Raw genomic sequence first — 21786 nt, forward strand, 5'->3', positions numbered from 1 at the left:
TCTGGCAACCCATAGTGAGGGGTGATATCAGGGCGGAGGCCTGTTTGGGATCCGTGTATGGAGGACACACACACACACACACACACACACAGAAATTATTGCGTTATTGTGTGTATGATCAAACAGGAAAAGTAACCAGTGTGGAGAACAGCTCAGTTAAAGCGCCACAGGGTGACGTCACACTCTCTCTCTCTCTCTCTCTCTCTCTCTCTCTCTCTCTCTCTCTCTCACACACACACACACACACACAGAGTCTGAGTCTGGTGGTGGTGTTGAAGAAGAAACACGCAGCATGGATGAGGAATATGATGTGATTGTTTTGGGAACCGGACTCACGGTAAGTTTCTGACTTTGTGACCCAAACTGCGTGTTTAATATCAATAAAAATAATCAAATAAATGATCACATCTTTAACCAAACCACCCTGAGTTTATATAATCAGATAAAACTACATTACAGTAATTATTCTTTCTCTTCACACAGCATTAATGCACTCATTACACTATTTATTATTATTATTATTATTATAATTTTATTATTATATTTTACACCAGTCACTGGGTGGATACGCTTCATTATATAACTTACTGATTGTTTAAAAATAATAATCAATCATTAAATGAACAACACTGAGTTATGATAAGCTTGTTTAATTGAATATCTATAAAATAAATAACTGTATAAACAATCCGGTTAGGCCTGTTCCCATTCAGGATGATGCTACGTGGTACTGGTGGTGGTGGCGGCGGCTGTGTGTTGTTTCCGCACCCATATTCCGAAAACGTTGCTCGGATTGGCTGGCAGATTCACGCGTCCTGGGCTGGGATTGGCTAGTTTTCACTCGCGCCGTATGAGAGGACAGCTGAGAAGTCCACAGCGTCGCTGTAGCAAACGAAAAGGAGGGGAAAATATAGTTATTTCATGTGTATAAAATGAATATATCTATATATATTATCCTGCTTCTAATCGTGTTTGAAGTACATCATTTTATTTTTGTTTGTTTGCCGAATTTAGCGATATGTATGTGAAAGTTGTTTAAATCATCCTCCGCTCGGAGCTCTGTGTAGAGCCAGACGCTGCTAGCCAATCAGAGCGTAGGAGGCGGGGCTTATGGAAAACGGATAGGGAAAATAACTGCACGGTCCCTTATACACGCCCTTCATTTACATCTCCAGTCTGAAACCCGAGCAGAAACTCTGAAACATTTAAATGAGCTGATTTATAAACAACATATACATCTGTTTACACACACCGCCGGGTTTACTGGCACTTCCGGGTTAGGTTCCGATCTGTGTGGATATGGTTTTACAGCCTGCAGAACCGGAAACACAAAACCTGCAGGCCTCCAGTGTCATATAACACACACACACACACACACACACACACACACACACACACACACACACACACACACACAGGGTTTAATATTACAAAGAGGATAAATTACACTATAACAACACACACATCACTACTAATAACACACACTGACACATAAATAATTAATAACACAGTCACAGCGTCTGAATACTAATATACTGTTAAAGAACATTTTCAAAAGAGTCTTTATTCAAGATTCAGTAACTATATTGTCTCTCTCTCTCTCCCTCTCTCTCTCTCTCTCTCACACACACACACACACACGCACACACACACTTTTATTCATTACTGTTCAGTGAGCTCTTTATCCTGCTCAGGGTGGCGGTGGATCGGGAGTGTATCTTGGGCGTGACGTGTGAATACTCCCTGGATGTGACACCAGGACGCACACAGACACACACACACACACACACACACACACACACACACGTGTTCGACTCTGACTCCGGATGAAGCTCTTACTGAAGATGAATGAATGAAATGTATATATTTCTCTTATCATTTTTTTAATACATTTTTTTTAATAATGTCCTCAGGAATGCATCCTGTCCGGGATCATGTCCGTTAACGGGAAGAAGGTTCTGCACATGGACAGGAACCAGTATTATGGTGGTGAGAGTTCCTCCATCACACCACTGGAGGAGGTACAATCAATTAATCAACTGCAAATCTCCATTTATAACTTAATAATCATAATAATAACAACAATAATAATAATAATAATAAGCAGAAGAAACTTCATTTATAGCACTTTTCTATGTTTAGAAATCTTTACAGAAAAAGCAAGAAACAAAAAGGCAATTAAAATAAAATAATAAAATTTTAGAAATGCAACAAATAACAGCAATGACAGAAAAAAGAAAATAATGACAATAATATAGCTGTAAGCAGCGATTCTGGGGCCAAAGTGAGGGGATAAGTAAGTATTGTTTTAGAAAGCATACAAAACTTATAAGCGAAAATGTGCTTTTTTCATATCTTGTGAACACTAGGTGGCGCTGTTCTGAAACTGAGCAGTTACCCTCAAGTCGTGATAGATATGACATATATAAAGTTTGGTCTAAACATGCTAAAGCTTTATGGAGATATAGCCTCATGTCCATTTGGCCGTTCTCACCATCAGGTTCGTTTGTGTGTTATTGGAGAACGGTTTGACTAATCAACTGTTGCCGTGGTCTGCAGACGATGCGTTTCGATTTGGGTGAAAATCGGACAAACGGTCGAAGAGGAGTTAGAAAAAGTAGGTTTTCAAAACATTTAAAAATGGCAGACAAGAAGTTTACTCGATCATGGCATAACTGGTATACTTGTTCTCGGCATGAACCACAGAATAAATCAAGACCAGCCTCAAGACAGTAGGCAAAAGGAGTCAATAGCTATTAGCATAAAATTGCATTATAATTTTTGACCACAAGATGCCGCTGTCCCAAAACTTTTTAGTCCCTTCAAGACATTGTGTCAAAGACATGTACCGAGTTTTGTAAGGATATGCTAAGTCATTTGTAAAATACAGCATTTTTCGACTAAATTCAAAATGGCCGACGTAGGAATTTTCCACATGCTTCAACTCGGTATAACCCACCAGATCCAGACCAATTTGATGCTTTTATGTCAAATCGCTCAGAAGTTATAAGCAAAAAGGTGCTTTTCTCATATCTCGTGACCACTAGGTGGCGCTGTTCTGAAACTTGCTCCCTCGAGTCTTGCTTACACCAAATAATCAGTTTGGTATGAATACGCTAAAGCGTTACGGAGATATAACCTCGCATCCATTTTGGCGTGCTTGCAGTCTAATTCGTTTGTGTGTTATTCGAGAACGTTTGGACTAATCAGCTTGCGTTCCATAACTTTCGTCAGCATGGTCTATAGATGATGTGATTCGATTTTGGTGTAAATGGTCTAGGAGGAGTTCGAAAAAGTCGTTTTTTTCAGAAAATTAAAAATGGCCGAAAATCTAGTGGCAGTGCAGTCGACTCGACGCGAGCCATGGCTCAGAGGAATGAAGAATTTTGTTTCTAGCCCTTACGGTTCAGCAGTTAGTAATATAAACGAGTGAAACTTTGACCTATTGGTGGCGCTAGAGCTTTTGAGACTTCAAACTGGCTGTGATAACAGTTCAGAGTGTCACAACTTTATCATGCGGTTCTATGGGCCATGCACTTCCATGATGGAATAATAATAATAATAATAATAATGAAACAGTAGGGGTCCTCTAATAATAATATATTTATGAGATGTTGTGTTTGTCCTCTGCAGCTCTATAAGCACTTCAGTCTGCCGGACAGTCCACCCGAGTCCATGGGCCGAGGACGAGACTGGAACGTCGATCTCATCCCCAAATTCCTCATGGCTAACGGTCAGTGCTCACTTCCTCATCCTCAGCGTGTTTCAGTTCAAAATTATTCTCATTATAATGAGCAATGTGGGATTTTTATTTCTGTAAGAGTCATGTGATTCAGTTCGGGTCGAAATAATTCCCTAGAAGACACGTGCGTTCGTGAAGGTGTGTGTGTGTGTGTGTGTGCGCGCGTTCGTGAATGTGTGTGTGTGTGTGTGTGTGTGTGTGTGTGCACGTTCGTGAATGTGTGTGTGTGTGTGTGTGTGTGTGTGCGTGTGTGTGTGCATGTGTGTGTGTTCCTGCAGGTCAGCTGGTGAAAATGTTGCTGTACACAGAAGTGACTCGTTATCTGGACTTTAAAGTGATCGAGGGAAGTTTCGTCTATAAAGGAGGAAAAATCTACAAGGTTCCGTCGACTGAATCCGAGGCGCTGGCGTCCAGTGAGTCTCCTGCTGGTTACTCTGATTACTGCAGATTAAAGCTAAGATCTGGGATTTAAAATTTTTTTTTACAGAGATTAAAGGTGGAATTAGTTTTTTTTAAGACGGTTATTAAAGCTTTAAGTAAGGTATGAAAGGTGACATTAGTGATTTAAACGAACGATTAAAGGTTGGATCAGTGATTTTTAATTTAAGGATTAAAGCAGGTGTCAGTAATGTTTTTAGGTCAGTAATTAAAGGTGGGATCGGGCATTTTAAAATGCATGATTAAAGGTGGGATTAGTGATTTTAACAGTAAGTTAAAGTGCAATCTGCTGTGATTTTTGAAGAGTTATTAAAGCTTTAAGTGAGTTATTAAAGGTGACATTAGTGATTTAAACGAACGATTAAAGGTTGGATCAGTGGGATTTTAAAATTCATGATTAAAGGTGCGCTCAGTGATTTTTAAATCAGTGAATAAAGAATAAAGGTGAATAAAGGTTGAGTTTAAGTTAAAGCAGAACATAAGGTTGAAAACTTTTGGGTTTATTTTGTTGTTGTTGACTTTTCTGCTCAGATCTGATGGGCATGTTCGAGAAGAGAAGGTTCCGCAAGTTCCTGGTGTTCGTGGCCAACTTTGATGAGAACGACCCCAAGACCTTCGAGGGCGTGGACCCCAGGAGCACCACCATGCGTGACGTGTATAAGAAGTTTGACCTGGGGCAGGACGTGATCGATTTCACGGGCCACGCCCTGGCGCTGTACAGGACAGACGAGTAAGAAGATAAAATTCCTCCTGAGGACGCCGCAGTGCTCAGAGTTATTACTGTTAATTATAGATGTATTTCACGGCTCCTGAGTGCGCTGGTGAATAACGGAGCGCTCCGTCTCTCCTGCAGTTACCTGGACCAGCCGTGTCTGGAGACCATTAACCGTATTAAACTGTACAGCGAGTCTCTGGCGCGTTACGGGAAGAGCCCGTATCTCTACCCTCTGTACGGACTCGGAGAACTGCCTCAGGGGTTTGCCAGGTACGTGTTCTCTCGACACTTCCCCGGTTACCAGGTGAGATCTCCCTCATGTGTTTTCGTTGTTGTTTAGATTAAGTGCGATCTATGGAGGCACCTACATGCTGAACAAACCTGTGGATGAGATCGTTATGGAGAAGGGACGCGTGGTGGGGGTGAAGTCCGAGGGAGAGGTACTGTACTCTCTTCTAATCATTAACCATCTGATAATTAATGCACAGAACATCAGAATCAGACTTGAACAGCACCGAACATCTCAGAGGAATCATAACAAGTACACAGAAAGCCTCTCAGTTCCCTTACACATGTTAATTGGACCTGTAAAGTATTTGAATACATTTGAATATTAATGAGGCTGTAATAGAGTCAGAGTATAAAAAACAAAAATAGCAACATCACAAGGAATCAGGAGAGTTTAATGTTATAGAGTCATTATTATTTATATACACACAGTAAAGTTTTCCTCTTGCTAAGAATCCTCCCTCCATCTTCACCTGATCTTCACACAGGACAAAACTAACAGTGATTAAAGGCCTCAGTTATCTTTATGATGAATGATTAAAGCGGTGGTGAGTGATTTTAAAGATGATTAAAGGAGCAGTCAGTGTTTTGGTTTTTGTAGATGAGGTGATCAGGGTGTTTAGGGAGGTGAAATAGAGCTTGTGTGTATGTGTGTGTGTGTGTGTATGTGTGTGTTTTTCTTTATAGATTTACTGAAAATCACCTTGACAATGTGAATATTATGGACATTTGAGTTACATTTGTTCTGAAAGCGCTAATAAAATGGCAGGATACTGTAGAATGGATGAAAATCTCTGTGAACTCTGTGATCTAAAAGCAGATAGTTGTTATAATAGAAATGATGAATGCATGTAACAGAACGGATTTAATTCTGAGTTTGTCTTCCACGTTATTTCTACTTTCTGTAAGTCCCAGTCTCTGAGACATCGGTGAAGCCCGAGTGAATGAGACTGAGCTCTCTGCAGCGCTCCGGTTCTGTAACGTGTCCGTTAACGCTGGGGTTCTCGGGTTTCCTGATCTCTCAGGTTGCTCGCTGTAAGCAGCTGATCTGTGACCCGAGCTACGTTCAGGACCGAGTGCGTAAAGCTGGTCAGGTGATCCGTGTCATCTGCATCCTCAGCCATCCGATCAAGAATACCAACGACGCCAACTCCTGCCAGATCATCATCCCGCAGAACCAAGTGAACCGCAACTCGGGTCAGTGACACGCTGCTGTGAATTCTACAAGTACTGTTCTTATTTAATATACAAGTAAACACACTGCTTTTCAAACTGCTGAAAAAAACACAGGAGAATCTCTGATGGTCTCCATCATTTAATGGACTTTAATGGATTTTATCAGCTTAATGGTTTCCATCAGATTCCTCTAGTGGTATTTAATAGTAACCAGAAACTCTCTAATGGAAGCCCATTAGAGAGTTTCTGGTTACTATTAAATACCACTAGAACCCAGTAGACCCTTCTCTCATTGGATGTTATAATTTTATCCGAATAGGATTATATATATATATATATATATATATATATATATATATATATATATATATATATATGTGTGTGTGTGTGTGTGTGTATATATATATATATATATATATATATATATATATATATATATATATAATATAAAGATTGTCTTGTAAAAACAGTTTCCATGTAATGGACCTGGCTAGTTTCTTCTTTTCAGCTTTCAGGAATTAGCTCCGCCTCCAAACCATAAACAGTGTCTCAGCTCCACCCATTTTCCTTAAAAGGTTGCATGCTTAGTGTTGACAGTTGTAATTCAGCTCATAGGCAGCAGGGGGCGTTAAACATGACACACTGCTCCTTTATTAAAAACCCTTAAAGGCCTTGTTATACTGTAAGTTTGTTTGTTTATTGTTTTTTTATATATATAGATATTTACGTGTGTATGATCTCGTACGCCCATAACGTGGCTGCTCAGGGTAAATACATCGCCATCGCCAGCACCACGGTGGAGACGAGCGACCCCGAGGCCGAGATCCAGCCCGCTCTCGAGCTGCTCGAGCCCATCGACCAGAAGTCAGTGTTACACACCGTGTCTTATTATTATTATTATTGTTATTATTATTATTATTATTATTATTGTTATTATTAGTAGTATTATCTTATACTCATTCAAAACTGTACTTTCATTATTTACATTTGTTTGATGAGTCCCGTCACCACGCGTTCACGTTAAATCGTATTTCGAACATAAACAGATGTTTGTGGGTTTGTGTTTATTTTTGCAGGTTCATGGCCATCAGTGATCTGTACGAGCCGTCAGACGACGGAGCAGAGAGTCAGGTGAGTGTCACACTCCATCATACTCATCACCAGCTCCAGCCCTGGAACATGAAGAACTTAGAGGGTTCTAGATATTAAGGAGAAAATAATGAGCAATCATTTGCACACAAACCCAGTTACTACACACTCTCTTAGAAAATGGTTCTTGAAGGTTTTTTTTTTGATATTTAGGGGTTCATAGTGTACACAAAAGTGTTTTCTAGGGTTCCTAAAGCATTTATTGTGTAATTAAGGGACCTTAGCTTCTAAAACAGGGTTCTGTAAAGGTTTTTAGCTCCCAGAAAGAGTCCACTTGGAATTATTTGGATAAGGAAACACTATGATGTACAGTTCAGCACAGAACCTTTGTGGGTTCCTCTAGAACCGAAGCACCACTGAGTGTACTGTTACGCTTTTAGTTTTTTTAATGAAAGCTTTACTCGTAATGATATGCGATGATAAATAATCAGACACAAACCCGTACTCGTGATGTGAATATTACTTATTTGAGATCGGTGTTAAAACGGCAGAGACAGACGGAGGTAATTACACCCCATCGCAGGGCTGAAGGCTGACGTTTCTCGCTGCCTTCCTTCCGCAGGTCTTCTGCTCGCGAGCGTACGACGCCACCACGCACTTCGAAACGACCTGCTACGACATCAAGGACATCTACAAGCGCATGACGGGGACTGACTTTGACTTTGAGAACATGAAGCGCAAACAGAACGACGTGTTCGGGGAGGACGAGCAGTGAGAACACGGGGTGTGTGTGACGGGGTGAAAGGTCAAACGATGGGGCGGGGCAAAACGGGGCAATCAGGGGGCAGACAGTCATTACTGGGAAATATGAAGGAGTGAAAGACAGAGGAAGGTGTAGTTAGAGCCTGTGTGAATGATGGGACCTGTTTCACCTCCTGGAACACACACACACACTCACACACACAAACACACACACACACACACACACACACACACACCTCTCCTCTTCTCTTCTCTTCATTTTCTGCTTGTCTTTACATCTCTCCATTATATTCACAGGTTAGTTGTGTTCAGTAGTGACTACAGCATGTTGATAAATCAAGCGTTATTGTTTACGTGTGTGTGTGTGCGTGTGTGTGCGTGTGCATGTGTGTGTGTGTGTGTGTATTAGCATGTTTGAAGAACTTGACCTGATTGTTTTTACACTCAGATTTATAAAAGTTAAAGCTCTGAAGGACAGACCGACGCTAACTTTACGTCTTTGTTCTGTTCAGATCTTCCGGAACGTAACACAATCGAACGTCATAAACACTTTGACTCTATAACATAATTTCATTTGCATGAAAATCTCAAAAGATGCCTGTGTGCAGGAATCAGTTAAACACTTAAACGTCAGCTTTTTCTACAAGAATGTCGACCTTCATGTTCTGGAAATCATTCCCACATTCCCACATTCCCATCTCCTTCATGGACCAGCTTTATCGCTGTAACACGATGAGCCGTTCTCGTAGATCTTACACCCAAACCCTGCTGGTACACCAGATTTCCAAATTCCCAGAATGCATTATTTCTCTCAGTGGGGAAAATGATCATGTATTCCATTCCCACCTGGAATTACACAACTTTCGCAGCACATACTAATCACATTATTACAGCTGCTAACGCTAACCTCCATCTCCTCATGTTTTACTCTGCTCCACTTTTTGTGCTTGATGTTTGTTATCTTTCAAATCTAAAAATATGGGCACAATGGAACAGATGTTCTGCACTGACGCTGGAACATCAGCGCCACCTACAGGCCTCTCCCTCCAGCTCTCTGTCCTGACTGTCTTTATTTTACTTTATACTTTGTCCATCATTTTCTTCCTGCAGATTCAGATGGGTCGGAGCTTATAGCAGGGTCCGGGTGTAGGAATGTGATGTTGATGTGGATGAAGTTTGGAGATCCATGTCACGGTTTAAGTAACGAATAGAACAATACCTGTGAAAGAATTGATTACGTTTACACGTTTTATGGCGAATACAGGTGATGGTTAAGAGAGTTTGATGTCTGAGATTTGAACAGAAATCTGATCTTAAACACACGGACATGTCTTCTCTCTTGGCCGAGTGACTGTGTGTGACATCGTGCCGATATTTCACCGTCGGTCTGAGCAGAGACGGACACGGCGGTGTTCAGAATATAAACGAAACAGGAAGTGAGACAAGAAAGAGAATGAGGTGAAGAGGAAGTGAAAATGATGAAGGATAAGCAGAAGTAAAGATTTATTGGCGTGCTGATTGGACGTGATGAAGGTCTGGTGTGTTATGATCACGTGATTTGAGCCGTTAGTTAATGAACTCATTCCCGAGACGGTGATGTTCTGTGTGTTGTGTCGTGTGTGATTTTTATTTTCTGTAGCTGTGTGTTAAAAGATGAGCTACAGATGGAAGCTGTGCAATATTCATCAGTATGCTAATAACCCTTTATTAACCCTTTATTAACCCTTTATTAACCCTTTATTAACCCTGTACTAACGAACATGTCAGACTGTAATGATGATAAACGTGTGTCTGTATATTTCTGTCTTTCTCTACGTCTCACCACGGCATCACGTGGCTCATTACACGTGATTTATTACACGTCTCGTCTTTCGTTATTGTGTACATGAACATTAGCCTGAGTTTTATTTTAACACTTTCACATCACTGCGGTTACAGTCTGATAAAGTTACTGAGAATTCTCATATCACCGTTTCACTAACCTCGTTATCCTCGTTATCCTCATTATCCTCACTAACATCACTAACCTCGTTATCCTCGTTATCCTCGTTATCCTCACTAACATCACTAACCTCGTTATCCTCACTAACCACTAACATCACTAACCTCGTTATCCTCGTTATCCTCGTTATCCTCACTAACATCACTAACATCACTAACCTCATTATCCTCGTTATCCTCACTAACATCACTAACCTCGTTATCCTCACTAACCTCATTAACCCGATATGAAACGAGTTATTTCATAGTCGTAAGGAATATTTGTGCCACTGTATATTACATTTCATTCAAATTCATTTTTTACAATATTCAGCTGCACAAAATTAAAACTGAAATCAGTACATTCGATCCAGACTGATTTCCTGACTGCTGATTGGCTGAAATAAACAGTAAACAAATGTGGACGTAGTGTTTTATCAATTAAAATCTGAATTGGATAAACTGAATTGGAAACGCACTCTGCCACCAAAAGACTATTAAAAAAAACTTTTAACAAACTATAATATTTCAAAATAGCGAAAAAGAATCCGTTTAATAAATCAATTGTGAGTGGCGTAAACAAATGATTCCAAACGATTAATGAATATAACATCAGATTTCACACTTTATATTCCTCAAATTCACAACTTGATTTTTAGCTAGCCATAAAACTCTCTCTCTCTCTCTCTCTCTCTCTCTCTCTCTCTCTCACACACACACACACACACACACACACACACACACACACACAAGTTGCTCTTAATTCAGTCTGTGTTTTAAGCCTCAAACGACTGGAATCTAATTTTCCTTTCTTAACGTCTCTGATAATAAACTGTGTTTGAATTTCGTTTTCCGTCAGTAACACCTTGATTTTATATTTATTTAATTAAAAAATCAGAATAGTTCTATATTTGGTGTTGTCTCATGGTCTTTGCTTTACAAGGACACGCAGGAGATGGACAGTGACGTGATCTCTTTAACGATGTAAAACCCACGTGTGTGTGAGTGTGTAGCTGATGTCCTGTTCATCTCAGTAAATTATAAAGCTGTATCATTTAAACAATGTGGAACAATAAAGGCACACGACTGAGACAGTGTGTATTTGTGTGTGTGTGTGTGGTGTGTGTAATGAGTGTGTGGTGTGTGTGTGTGTGTGTATGGTGTGTGTATGTGTGGTGTTTGTGGTGTGTTTGTGTGTGTGTGTGGTGTGTGTGTGGTGTGTATGTGTGTGATGTGTGTATGGTGTGTATGGTGTGTGTGTGTGTGTGTGTGTGGTGTGGGTATGTGTGTGTGGTGTGTGTGTGTGTGTGTGTGTGTGTGTGTGTGTGTGTATGTGTGTGTGGTGTGTGTGTGTGTGTGTGTGTGTGTGTGTGTGTGTGTGTGTATGGTGTGTGTGGTGTGTGTGTGGTGTGTATGGTGTGTGATGTGTGTATGGTGTGTGTGGTGTGTGTGTGTGGTGTGTGTATGGTGTGTGGTGTGTGTGATGTGTGTATGGTGTGTGTGGTGTGTGTGGGTGGTGTGTGTATGGTGTGTGGTGTGTGTATGGTGCATGTGTGGTGTGTGTGTGATGTGTGTATGGTGTGTGTGGTGTGTGTGTGATGTGTGTGTGTGGTGTATGTATGGTGTGTGGTGTGTGTGATGTGTGTATGGTGTGTGTGTGTGGTGTGTGTGTGTGGTGTGTGTATGGTGTGTGGTGTGTGTGATGTGTGTATGGTGTGTGTGTGTGGTGTGTGTGATGTGTGTATGGTGTATGATGTGGTGTGTGTATGGTGTGTGGTGTGTGTGATGTGGTGTGTGTGTGATGTGTGTATGGTGTGTGTGGTGTGTGTGTGTGGTGTGTGTGTGTGTGGTGTGTGTATGGTGTGTGGTGTGTATGATGTGTGTATGGTGTGTGTGGTGTGTGTGTGTGGTGTGTGTGTGGTGTGTGGTGTGTGTGTATGGTGTGTGTGGTGTGTGTGTGTGGTGTGTGTATGGTGTGTGTGTATGGTGTGTGTGTGTGGTGTGTGTATGGTGTGTGTGGTGTGTGTGATGTGTGTATGGTGTGTGTGGTGTGTGTGTGTGGTGTGTGTATGGTGTGTGTGTGTGGTGTGTGTGTGGTGTGTGTGTGGTGTGTGTGTGATGTGTGTATGGTGTGTGTGGTGTGTGTGTGTGGTGTGTGTATGGTGTGTGTGGTGTGTGTGATGTGTGTATGGTGTGTGTGGTGTGTGTGTGTGTGGTGTGTGTATGGTGTGTGTGTGTGGTGTGTGTGTGGTGTGTGTGTGGTGTGTGTATATGGTGTGTGTGGTGTGTGTGTGTGATGTGTGTATGGTGTGTGATGTGTGTATGGTGTGTGTGGTGTGTGTGTGGTGTGTGTGTGGTGTGTGTGTGTGGTGTGTGTGGTGTGTGGTGTGTGTGTGGTGTGTGATGTGTGTGTGTGGTGTGTGTATGGTGTGTGGTGTGTGTGTGATGTGTGTATGGTGTGTGTGGTGTGTGTGTGTGGTGTGTATATGGTGTGTGTGGTGTGTGTGATGTGTGTATGGTGTGTGTGGTGTGTGTGTGTGATGTGTGTATGGTGTATGGTGTGTGGTGTGTGTATGGTGCATGTGTGGTGTGTGTGTGATGTGTGTATGGTGTGTGTGGTGTGTGTGTGGTGTGTGTGATTTTGTATGGTGTGTGATGTGTGTATGGTGTGTGATGTGTGTATGGTGTGTGTGTGGTGTGTGTGATGTGTGGTGTGTGTGGTGTGTGTGTGTGGTGTGTGTGTGGTGTGTGTGTGTGGTGTGTGTGTGTGGTGTGTGTGTATGGTGTGTGTGGTGTGTGTATGGTGTGTGTGGTGTGTGTGTGTGGTGTGTGTGTGTGGTGTGTGTGATGTGTGTATGGTGTGTGTGGTGTGTGTGTGGTGTGTGTGTGGTGTGTGTGTGTGGTGTGTGTATGGTGTGTGTGGTGTGTGTGTGTGTGGTGTGTGTGATGTGTGTATGGTGTGTGTGGTGTGTGTGTGTGGTGTGTGTGTGTGGTGTGTGTGTGGTGTGTGTGTGGTGTGTGTCTCTGTGTGGTGTGTGTATGGTGTGTGGTGTGTGTGTGTGGTGTGTGTGTGTGTGGTGTGTGGTGTGTGTGTGGTGTGTGTGTGGTGTGTGTCTCTGTGTGTGTGTGGTGTGTGTATGGTGTATGGTGTGTGTGTGTGGTGTGTGTGTGTGGTGTGTGTGGTGTGTGTGTGTGGTGTGTGTGTGGTGTGTGTGTGTGGTGTGTGTGTGGTGTGTGTGTGGTGTGTGGTGTGTGTGTGTGGTGTGTGTGTGTGGTGTGTGTGTGTGGTGTGTGTATGGTGTGTGGTGTGTGTGTGTGGTGTGTGTGTGTGGTGTGTGTGTGTGGTGTGTGGTGTGTGTGTGGTGTGTGTGTGGTGTGTGTCTCTGTGTGTGTGTGGTGTGTGTGTGTGGTGTGTGTGTGGTGTGTGTGGTGTGTGTGTGTGGTGTGTGTATGGTGTGTGTGGTGTGTGGTGTGTGTATGGTGTGTGTGTGTCTGTGTGTGTGTGTGTGTCTCTGTGTGTGTGTGGTGTGTGTGTGGTGTGTGTGGTGTGAGTATGGTGTGTGTGTATGGTGTGTGTGGTGTGTGTGTGTGGTGTGTGTATGGTGTGTGGTGTGTGTGTGTGGTGTGTGTGTGTGTGTGTGTGGTGTGTGTGTGGTGTGTGTCTCTGTGTGTGTGTGGTGTGTGTGTGTGGTGTGTGTGTGGTGTGTGTGGTGTGTGTGGTGTGTGTATGGTGTGTGTGGTGTGTGTGTGTGGTGTGTGTGTGGTGTGTGTGTGGTGTGTGTGTGTGGTGTGTGTGTGTGGTGTGTGTGTGGTGTGTGTGGTGTGTGTGTGTGGTGTGTGTGTGGTGTGTGATGTGTGTGTGGTGTGTGTGTGGTGTGTGTGTGTGGTGTGTGTGTGGTGTGTGTGTGGTGTGTGTATGGTGTGTGTGGTGTGTGTGTGTGGTGTGTGTGTGGTGTGTGGCGTGTGTGTGGCGTGTGTGTGGTGTGTGTGTGGTGTGTGTGTGGTGTGTGTGTGGTGTGTGTATGGTGTGGTGTGTGTGTGGTGTGTGTGTGTGGTGTGTGTATGGTGTGTGTGGTGTGTGTGTGTGGTGTGTGTATGGTGTGTGGTGTGTGTGTGTGGTGTGTGTGTGTGTGGTGTGTGTGTGTGGTGTGTGGTGTGTGTGTGGTGTGTGTCTCTGTGTGTGTGTGGTGTGTGTGTGTGGTGTGTGTGTGGTGTGTGTGGTGTGTGTGTGTGGTGTGTGTCTCTGTGTGTGTGTGGTGTGTGTGTGTGGTGTGTGTGTGGTGTGTGTGGTGTGTGTGTGTGGTGTGTGTATGGTGTGTGTGTCTCTGTGTGTGTGTGGTGTGTGTGTGTGGTGTGTGTATGGTGTGTGGTGTGTGTGTGGTGTGTGTGTGGTGTGTGTGGTGTGTGTGTGGTGTGTGTGTGTGTGGTGTGTGTGTGTGGTGTGTGTATGGTGTGTGGTGTGTGTGTGTGGTGTGTGTGTGTGTGGTGTGTGTGTGTGGTGTGTGGTGTGTGTGTGGTGTGTGTCTCTGTGTGTGTGTGGTGTGTGTGTGTGGTGTGTGTGTGGTGTGTGTGGTGTGTGTGTGTGGTGTGTGTATGGTGTGTGTGTGTCTGTGTGTGTGTGTGTGTTGATTATATTCAGTCTTCACACAATATACAGTTTATCAAGACTTTAAATGATAAACTTCTCCTCACAGTCTCACAAACACATCACACACGTGCAGCTCTTCTCACGCGCCGCCTCGACGTCACGTGTTTACGGAGCGTTCAGATCGCCTCAGGCTTTAAACCCGACACACTCGAAGACTCATCACAGCTCCACACTTTCACCCAACACCGTCACCGGAGTGCTCACGTGAAGCGGGAGTCTAGGGTTTAGGGTTTGATTTGGGACACGACCCAACGCCACGACTGCAATGTCTTCTCCTGCACCTTCACTCGCAGTCTCGTGGTCACGTGATCTACACGTGGCGAGACAGTCCGCACTGCGGAGCTAAGACTGACGGCTTTGTAGATCATGCAGCTGGACCAGTTCACTCCGGATTTATTTTACACTGCTGTGATACATACACGGACACACGTGATCACGTACACACGCACACATGGACACATGCACACACATACACGCACACACGGGCACACATACACGTACACACACGCACACACGGGCACACGCACACACACACACACACGGAAACATATACACATGCACACACGCACACACGCACACATGGACACACACATACACACGCACACACGTGAACACATGCACACACACACACACGCACACACGTGAACACATACACGTACACACACGCACACACGGACACACACACACACACACACACACACACACACGGAAACATATACACATGCACACACGGAGACCTGCACACACGTACACACACGCACACACGGACACACATACACATGCACACACGCACACACGGACACATATACACACGCACACACACACACACACGGACACATATACACATGCACACACGGAGACCTGCACACACACACACACATACACATGCACACACGCACACACATACACATGCACACACGCACACACGGACACACGTACACACGCACACACATACACATGCACACACGCACACACGGACACATACACACGCACACACGGACACACGTACACACGCACACACGGACACACATACACATGCACACACGGACACACATACACATGCACACACAGACACACATACACAAGCACACACGCACACACATACACATGCACACACGCACACACATACACATGCACACACGCACACACGGACACACATACACATGCACACACGCACACACGGACACACATACACATGCACACACGGAGACCCACATACACGTACACGCACACACGCACACGTACAGATGCACACACGTACACGCACACACGGAGACCCACATACACGTACACGCACACACGCACACGTACAGATGCACACACGTACACACGCACACACGTACACACGCACACGTACACACGCACACGTACAGATACACACATGCACACGCGACTGGGTTTAAGGCTCTGAGAATGAATATCAGAAGACTTTAAAATGTTGTTCAGGTCAGATTTAGAAAGAAATGTCTTGTGTTCAAACCGCAGTACGACATTCCTGAACCTGTTAGAATGAAAAAAACACCGCTTCATTTCTAGTGTTAAACGTACGGTATATAAATAAATAAATAAAGAGCTACACTCAGTCATGTTTATTATAATGTAGTCGTGTCGTATTACACTGGCATTAACTCTTCATCATTATTATTAATTATGATAACCTCTTTCCAGACGTCCACGTGCAGTCCATTAATATACACTATACGGCCAAAAGTATGTGCTCCCCTGACCATTACACCCATATGAGCTTCTTCCCCAAACTGTTACCACGAAGTCTGCAGAACACAGGTGTATAGAGCGTCTCTGTACGCGTCACTGGAACTGAGGCCTGAACTGTTCCAGCAGGACACACGGAGCACAACGCGAGCTCCATGAAGACGGGGTGTGTTCGTTTTATTTTTATTATTTATTTGTTTAAAGTTTGAAAAGGCAGGATATTGCAGCACAAAGAAACCCAGAACAGCAGCATGGCCTGAAATACATCAAACAGAACACATGCGTCATAACTAGGTCATCCATCCATCCATCCATCCATCCATCCATCTTCTACACCGCTTTTCCTTTTCAGGGTGACGGGGAACCTGGAGCCTATCCCAGGGAGCATCGGGCACGAGGTGAGGTACACCCTGGACAGGGGGCCAGTCCATCACAGGGCACCATAACTAGGTCATTTATAAAGCCATTTAAATACACATAAAATATCATCATTACACAAACATCAAACATATCAATTGGTTCATTCAGAGAATTTATTCGAATGTTTCTGTAACTGTGGTCCAATACCAACCTCATATAGTGTTATAAAATAAAATAAAAAGCGGTTAATTCTCTCCCTTTTAACTTTTACATCAGACATATAATTAATAATAAAACAGCACATTTGGAAAGCTGTGTTTTTTATTATCAAGATAAATTTAAATACAATTAACATAAACATGAATAAACATATCAAGCATGAATAAATGCACATGTCTAATCTGATCTAATCTAATCTAATCTAATCTAACTAACTCCAAAAGAGTTGACTCTTACTATAGGAAGTTTGATCTTAATGTACATTTGAAGTGGTACAAAGTCTTATATTAATCTTTAACTTTGACATTCATAAGAAAACGATGATGGAGAAGTTGGATGTGATTCGTGTATAAAGTATAAAGTATCTGACTCAGCAGAGAGAATAGAAAACTCTGATCAGAACCTCAGTTAGAATTGAGTATTTTTGTTCATTCTTCATTCTTTCTTTACAGTAGTTGTTATTTACTTGCGGAAAGGTTATAACAGATCTGACTGAGAAAAACACAGTTACTGCAGAACCACCAGAGGGCGACAGAGAGCCGCAGACATACCGCTGAACTCGGACCGCTAGGTGTCAGTGTGGAGCGGAAAGAATTCTGTCACATCTCCTGGTTCAGAAAGAGAACAACACAATCACTAGGTAGATATAATAAATATTACAGATAATTAATTCATTATTCATGATTTATCTCACAAATGTTTGAACATGTGAGTAAAAGTTAGAGCCGGGTTACACCTAACAGTTTGGTATGTATGCTGTAATAATAATAATAATAATAATAATAATAATAATAATAATATACACATTCCATTCAGTAATCTCTGGTGTGAACCTGAACATGCCTCAGCTGTAGCAATGAACCAATTAATCTATTGATAAATTAGAAACTTTTTACAGAGAACTGCTGCAGTAAAAACATTAAAGTTACACAATTATCATGACTATCAACAATTTATTAAAACAGCTTCACTATTATCCGAATCAGCAGAGCATGTGGACTGAACACAGATAATATGGATAATTATCATGTATTAATCATAATCACATTGTTTTTGATTACATAACAGTTTATTCGATTCATTTCTGCTAACGTTAAACTCCAATAAATTCCCCAGACTGTGAAATGATATCAGATCAAGCTCACAGCACTACCCGCGTGATTCCATCATGTTTTATTCATCACTCCGTTACAGTAATGACAGTGTTTATTTACTACAACAATAAACACATGATTGTCTTTATTTGTAAATCGTACGCTTGAGCAGGTCTGAGAGAGACATGAGAGAAACCAGCGGAGCAGCTGGAATTCCACCGTAGACATGATATTAACATCATTATTTATTCAGTTATTTATACAGTTTTTTCTCTCAGAGACTTTTTTTTAAAGAGTTCAGATCCTGAGCACTTTCCTCTGCTTTTTATTCTTTTTTGTTCTTACTGCAGTTGATATAAAAGCATTTATTTGTTGTATTAAATGTAAATGTTGGTGATTTATGGGCGATGCCGTTCCTGTGACACAGCCTCCAGGAGTTTGGATGAAAATCTCATTAATTTCTCCTCAAACCCAGTTTAGAAAATCTTTCCTCCCCACCAGGAGAGGCGCTACAGTGCAGGCTATACACTTCCATTAACATCGTATCTCCAGCACAAAACTAAACAAGAGACATTTACATAGAGACACCATTCAGAGACACCGAGGACGGTTTATTTCCGGTTGCTCTGTTTGTGTTTATTAATATTACACACTGGAGTGTGACAGAGTTAAAGACTGAAGCGTAAACACCTGAAATCTGAAATTGTAAAATAACAACATATATATATATATATATATATATACATTTCCAGGTCCGGTACAAGCTCTAAAATACAGAAATAAATGATGTTTCTGAAGAAATAAACAGATCAAAATAAAACACAACATCATTTCCAAGTGCCATTAAACAAACAAATGGTAAATGGGGCACTTATATAGCGCTTTATACTGTGACTCATTCACCCATTCACACACCCATTCACACACCCATTCACACACACACTCACACTCACTCACACACTCACACACACAGTCACACACCAATGGTAGCAAAGCTGCCATGCAAGGCCCTAACTTGCCATCAGGAGCAACTTTCAGCAAGGTTCAGTGTCTCGCCCAAGGGCACTTCGGTACGTGGAATCATGTGGAGTCACGTGGAGTCACGTGGAGTCACGTGGGCCGGGAATCAAACCGCCAACCCTATGATTAGTGGACAGCCCGCTCTACCACCTGATCCACAGCCACAATAAATAAATAAACAAATTAACAAATAAATAAATTCAGGTTGATTTTTTAAATAATTCTGTTATTAAAAAGATTTAATCAAGGTAATAAATTAAACATTTTAATATTTGAATAAGGCTACAGTGTTTTGTAATTATTTTTTTGTGATTTTAAATAATGTGAAGGTGTAAAGAGTGAAGCTGGTTTGCGTGATTTTCACTCTGTCACCTCTTCACACTTTCCAGCTTTAATGAAAACATTATGAGGCTTACTGCAGAATAATCAGAGCTGGAAGGACTTTCACTTTAGGACAGAATTATAGGTTTCATCTACAAAACAACTACATTTGAATAAAGTGTTAAAATAAAAAAAGAAAAAGAAAAGCACCAAAACACGTGTGCTCAGTAGGGGGCGCTGCTGAGTCTCTCTGTCTACAGAGAACGGAAATGGAGAGAACAGCTTTCCTGTTTTTAAATTTTTTTTTAACAGAAATACCAAAGATTCCAAAGTGTGTTTATATTTCTATTAGAATGAAATAAATAAGCAGTAAATAACATGCAGCACAGATAACTGATCATCTGAGGATTTGTTCAGGATATCAAGGTTCTGATCCACAAGATTTTATACGGAATCCTTCTATAACAAGCTTGTCATGGAACTGTCCGGTCTTTCCTGTGTGGAACGTTCCAGCTCCGTCCCCTGATCTTCACCTGTATCCAGCGATGACATCATCTGATCTGTGCTGAATATTTCCTTAAACAAACACTGCACAAGTAAACGAACCTCTGTTAAAATGAATTGATTCCTCCATTAGCACTTTAAATGAGCAGTGATTAAACCCCTGATTAAAAAACCTGACCTCGACCCCTCTCACCTGTCCAGCTATAGACCGATATCAAACCTCTTTATTATGCTCAATCTTATGCTCGTACTTACACAGGAACAACATTCATGAAATGCATCAGTCAGGATTTAGACCTCATCGTAGCACAGAGACAGCGTTAGTTAAAGTAGTAAATGACCTTCTACTGACCTCTGATCAGGGTTGTGTCTCGCTGCTTGTGTTACTCGACCTTAGTGCAGCTTTTGATACTATAGATCACACTATTCTCCTTGATAGATTAGAAAATGTTGTTGGCATTAAGGGAACAGTCCTCTCCTGTCTCAGGTCTTATCTGACCGATCGTTATCAGTTCGTAGATGTAAATGGAGACTTCTCCACACATACCGAGGTTAAATTTGGTGTTCCACAAGGTTCTGTTTTAGGCCCACTGCTTTTTTCTTTATATATGCTACCTCTAGGTCAAATTATTCGTAAACATGGAATGATCTTCCACTGTTATGCTGATGATACACAGCTGTATGTTTCAGCGAAGCCAGAGGACAGACAGCAGCTTAGTAAAGTTGAGGAATGTGTAAAGGACATTAGATGTTGGATGATTATTAACTTCCTTTTACTTAATTCTGATCAGACAGAAGAACTTGTACTAGGACCACGTGGCAAAGAAGTAATCTTTAGATGGATGGCCTCTCAGTTTCATCATGTGCAGCAGTGAAAGATAATATCATTAAGATGTCTTTTATTTATCTCAGAAACGTTGATAAGCTAAGATGAAAATTGAATTGAACTGTATTTATTTCACCAAAACTGAATCTGTTTAGTTTCATGTGGAAATGCAGAAAATCTGATTAGAGTCGAAGTGATAAACTTCCCTCTTCAATTGCAGATTTTTTTGTTTCTCTGGTTTTTACACACACACACACACACACACACACACATATGTGTGTGCGTGTGTGTGTGTGCGTGTGTATGTGTGTGTTATTTTATTATTATTATTATTATTACTATTATTATTTTACTTCAGAAGGAACTGACGATCGGAAAGGTCTGTAGTTGTTCGGCAGGAATGAGGTGTAGAGACACACAGGAGGTTTTTAGCTTAAATGTAGAAGTGAAAAGGTCTCTGACGACACGAGAGCTGATTAAAATGTGTTTGTGGAAGAACCTGAGCTGTGTTTATCCAGCTGCCACGGACGCCACACGTGATCAGGTTTAACTGCTTCTCACAGGAGGGGATTCTCCTGGATCACGGTGCAGTCAGAACATCGCTCAACATCGCAAAACATCACAAAACACTCAGCCAATGGGAAAAAATTCATTCTGAAGAAATAAAATAGCCAACATAACACACACACACACACACACACACACACACACACACACACACACACACACACACACACACAAGGTAACAGCATTGTCATTATACTCTGAGAAGGACACATGGGTCATCAGAGAGGAAACACATTTGTCTCCTGCTGGTCTCTGTCTCGCGTCTCCTCCTCACGTGTCATTTATTTTCCTCAACAGAGAAGCCGATAAAGACGCAACACTAAA

At 42.1% G+C, this 21786-nt stretch overlaps 1 protein-coding gene across 2 annotated transcripts; it reads left to right on the forward strand.

Moving 5' to 3' along the window:
- The first annotated feature begins 67 nt into the window (after positions 1-67).
- LOC108276325 (rab GDP dissociation inhibitor alpha) lies at positions 68-11282 on the forward strand. 2 transcript variants are annotated; one of them, XM_053686418.1, is made up of 11 exons: positions 68-337; positions 1914-2021; positions 3634-3733; positions 4021-4155; positions 4712-4910; positions 5034-5165; positions 5236-5335; positions 6209-6380; positions 7079-7223; positions 7436-7490; positions 8071-11282. In XM_053686418.1, exons 1-11 carry the CDS (start codon positions 293-295, stop codon positions 8221-8223), a joined length of 1344 nt encoding a protein of 447 aa, XP_053542393.1. In that variant the 5' UTR covers positions 68-292; the 3' UTR covers positions 8224-11282. The 2 variants fall into 2 exon arrangements, with proteins under 2 accessions (XP_053542393.1, XP_053542394.1); XM_053686419.1 differs by lacking the exons at positions 68-337; positions 1914-2021 and adding an exon at positions 2499-2617.
- The last annotated feature ends 10504 nt before the right edge of the window (positions 11283-21786 follow it).

Source organism: Ictalurus punctatus, chromosome 15, assembly GCF_001660625.3.
Source record: "Ictalurus punctatus breed USDA103 chromosome 15, Coco_2.0, whole genome shotgun sequence".
Classification (NCBI taxonomy): Eukaryota; Metazoa; Chordata; class Actinopteri; order Siluriformes; family Ictaluridae; genus Ictalurus; species Ictalurus punctatus.

Bases quoted from the DNA above. Each gene is read 5' to 3' on its own strand.
- LOC108276325 (XM_053686418.1), top strand. From the start codon at position 293: ATGGATGAGGAATATGATGTGATTGTTTTGGGAACCGGACTCACG. The intron at 2,022-3,633 runs GTACAATCAATT...TGTCCTCTGCAG, and splicing joins CCATCACACCACTGGAGGAG to CTCTATAAGCACTTCAGTCT. The intron at 5,336-6,208 runs GTACTGTACTCT...CTGATCTCTCAG, and splicing joins GGGTGAAGTCCGAGGGAGAG to GTTGCTCGCTGTAAGCAGCT.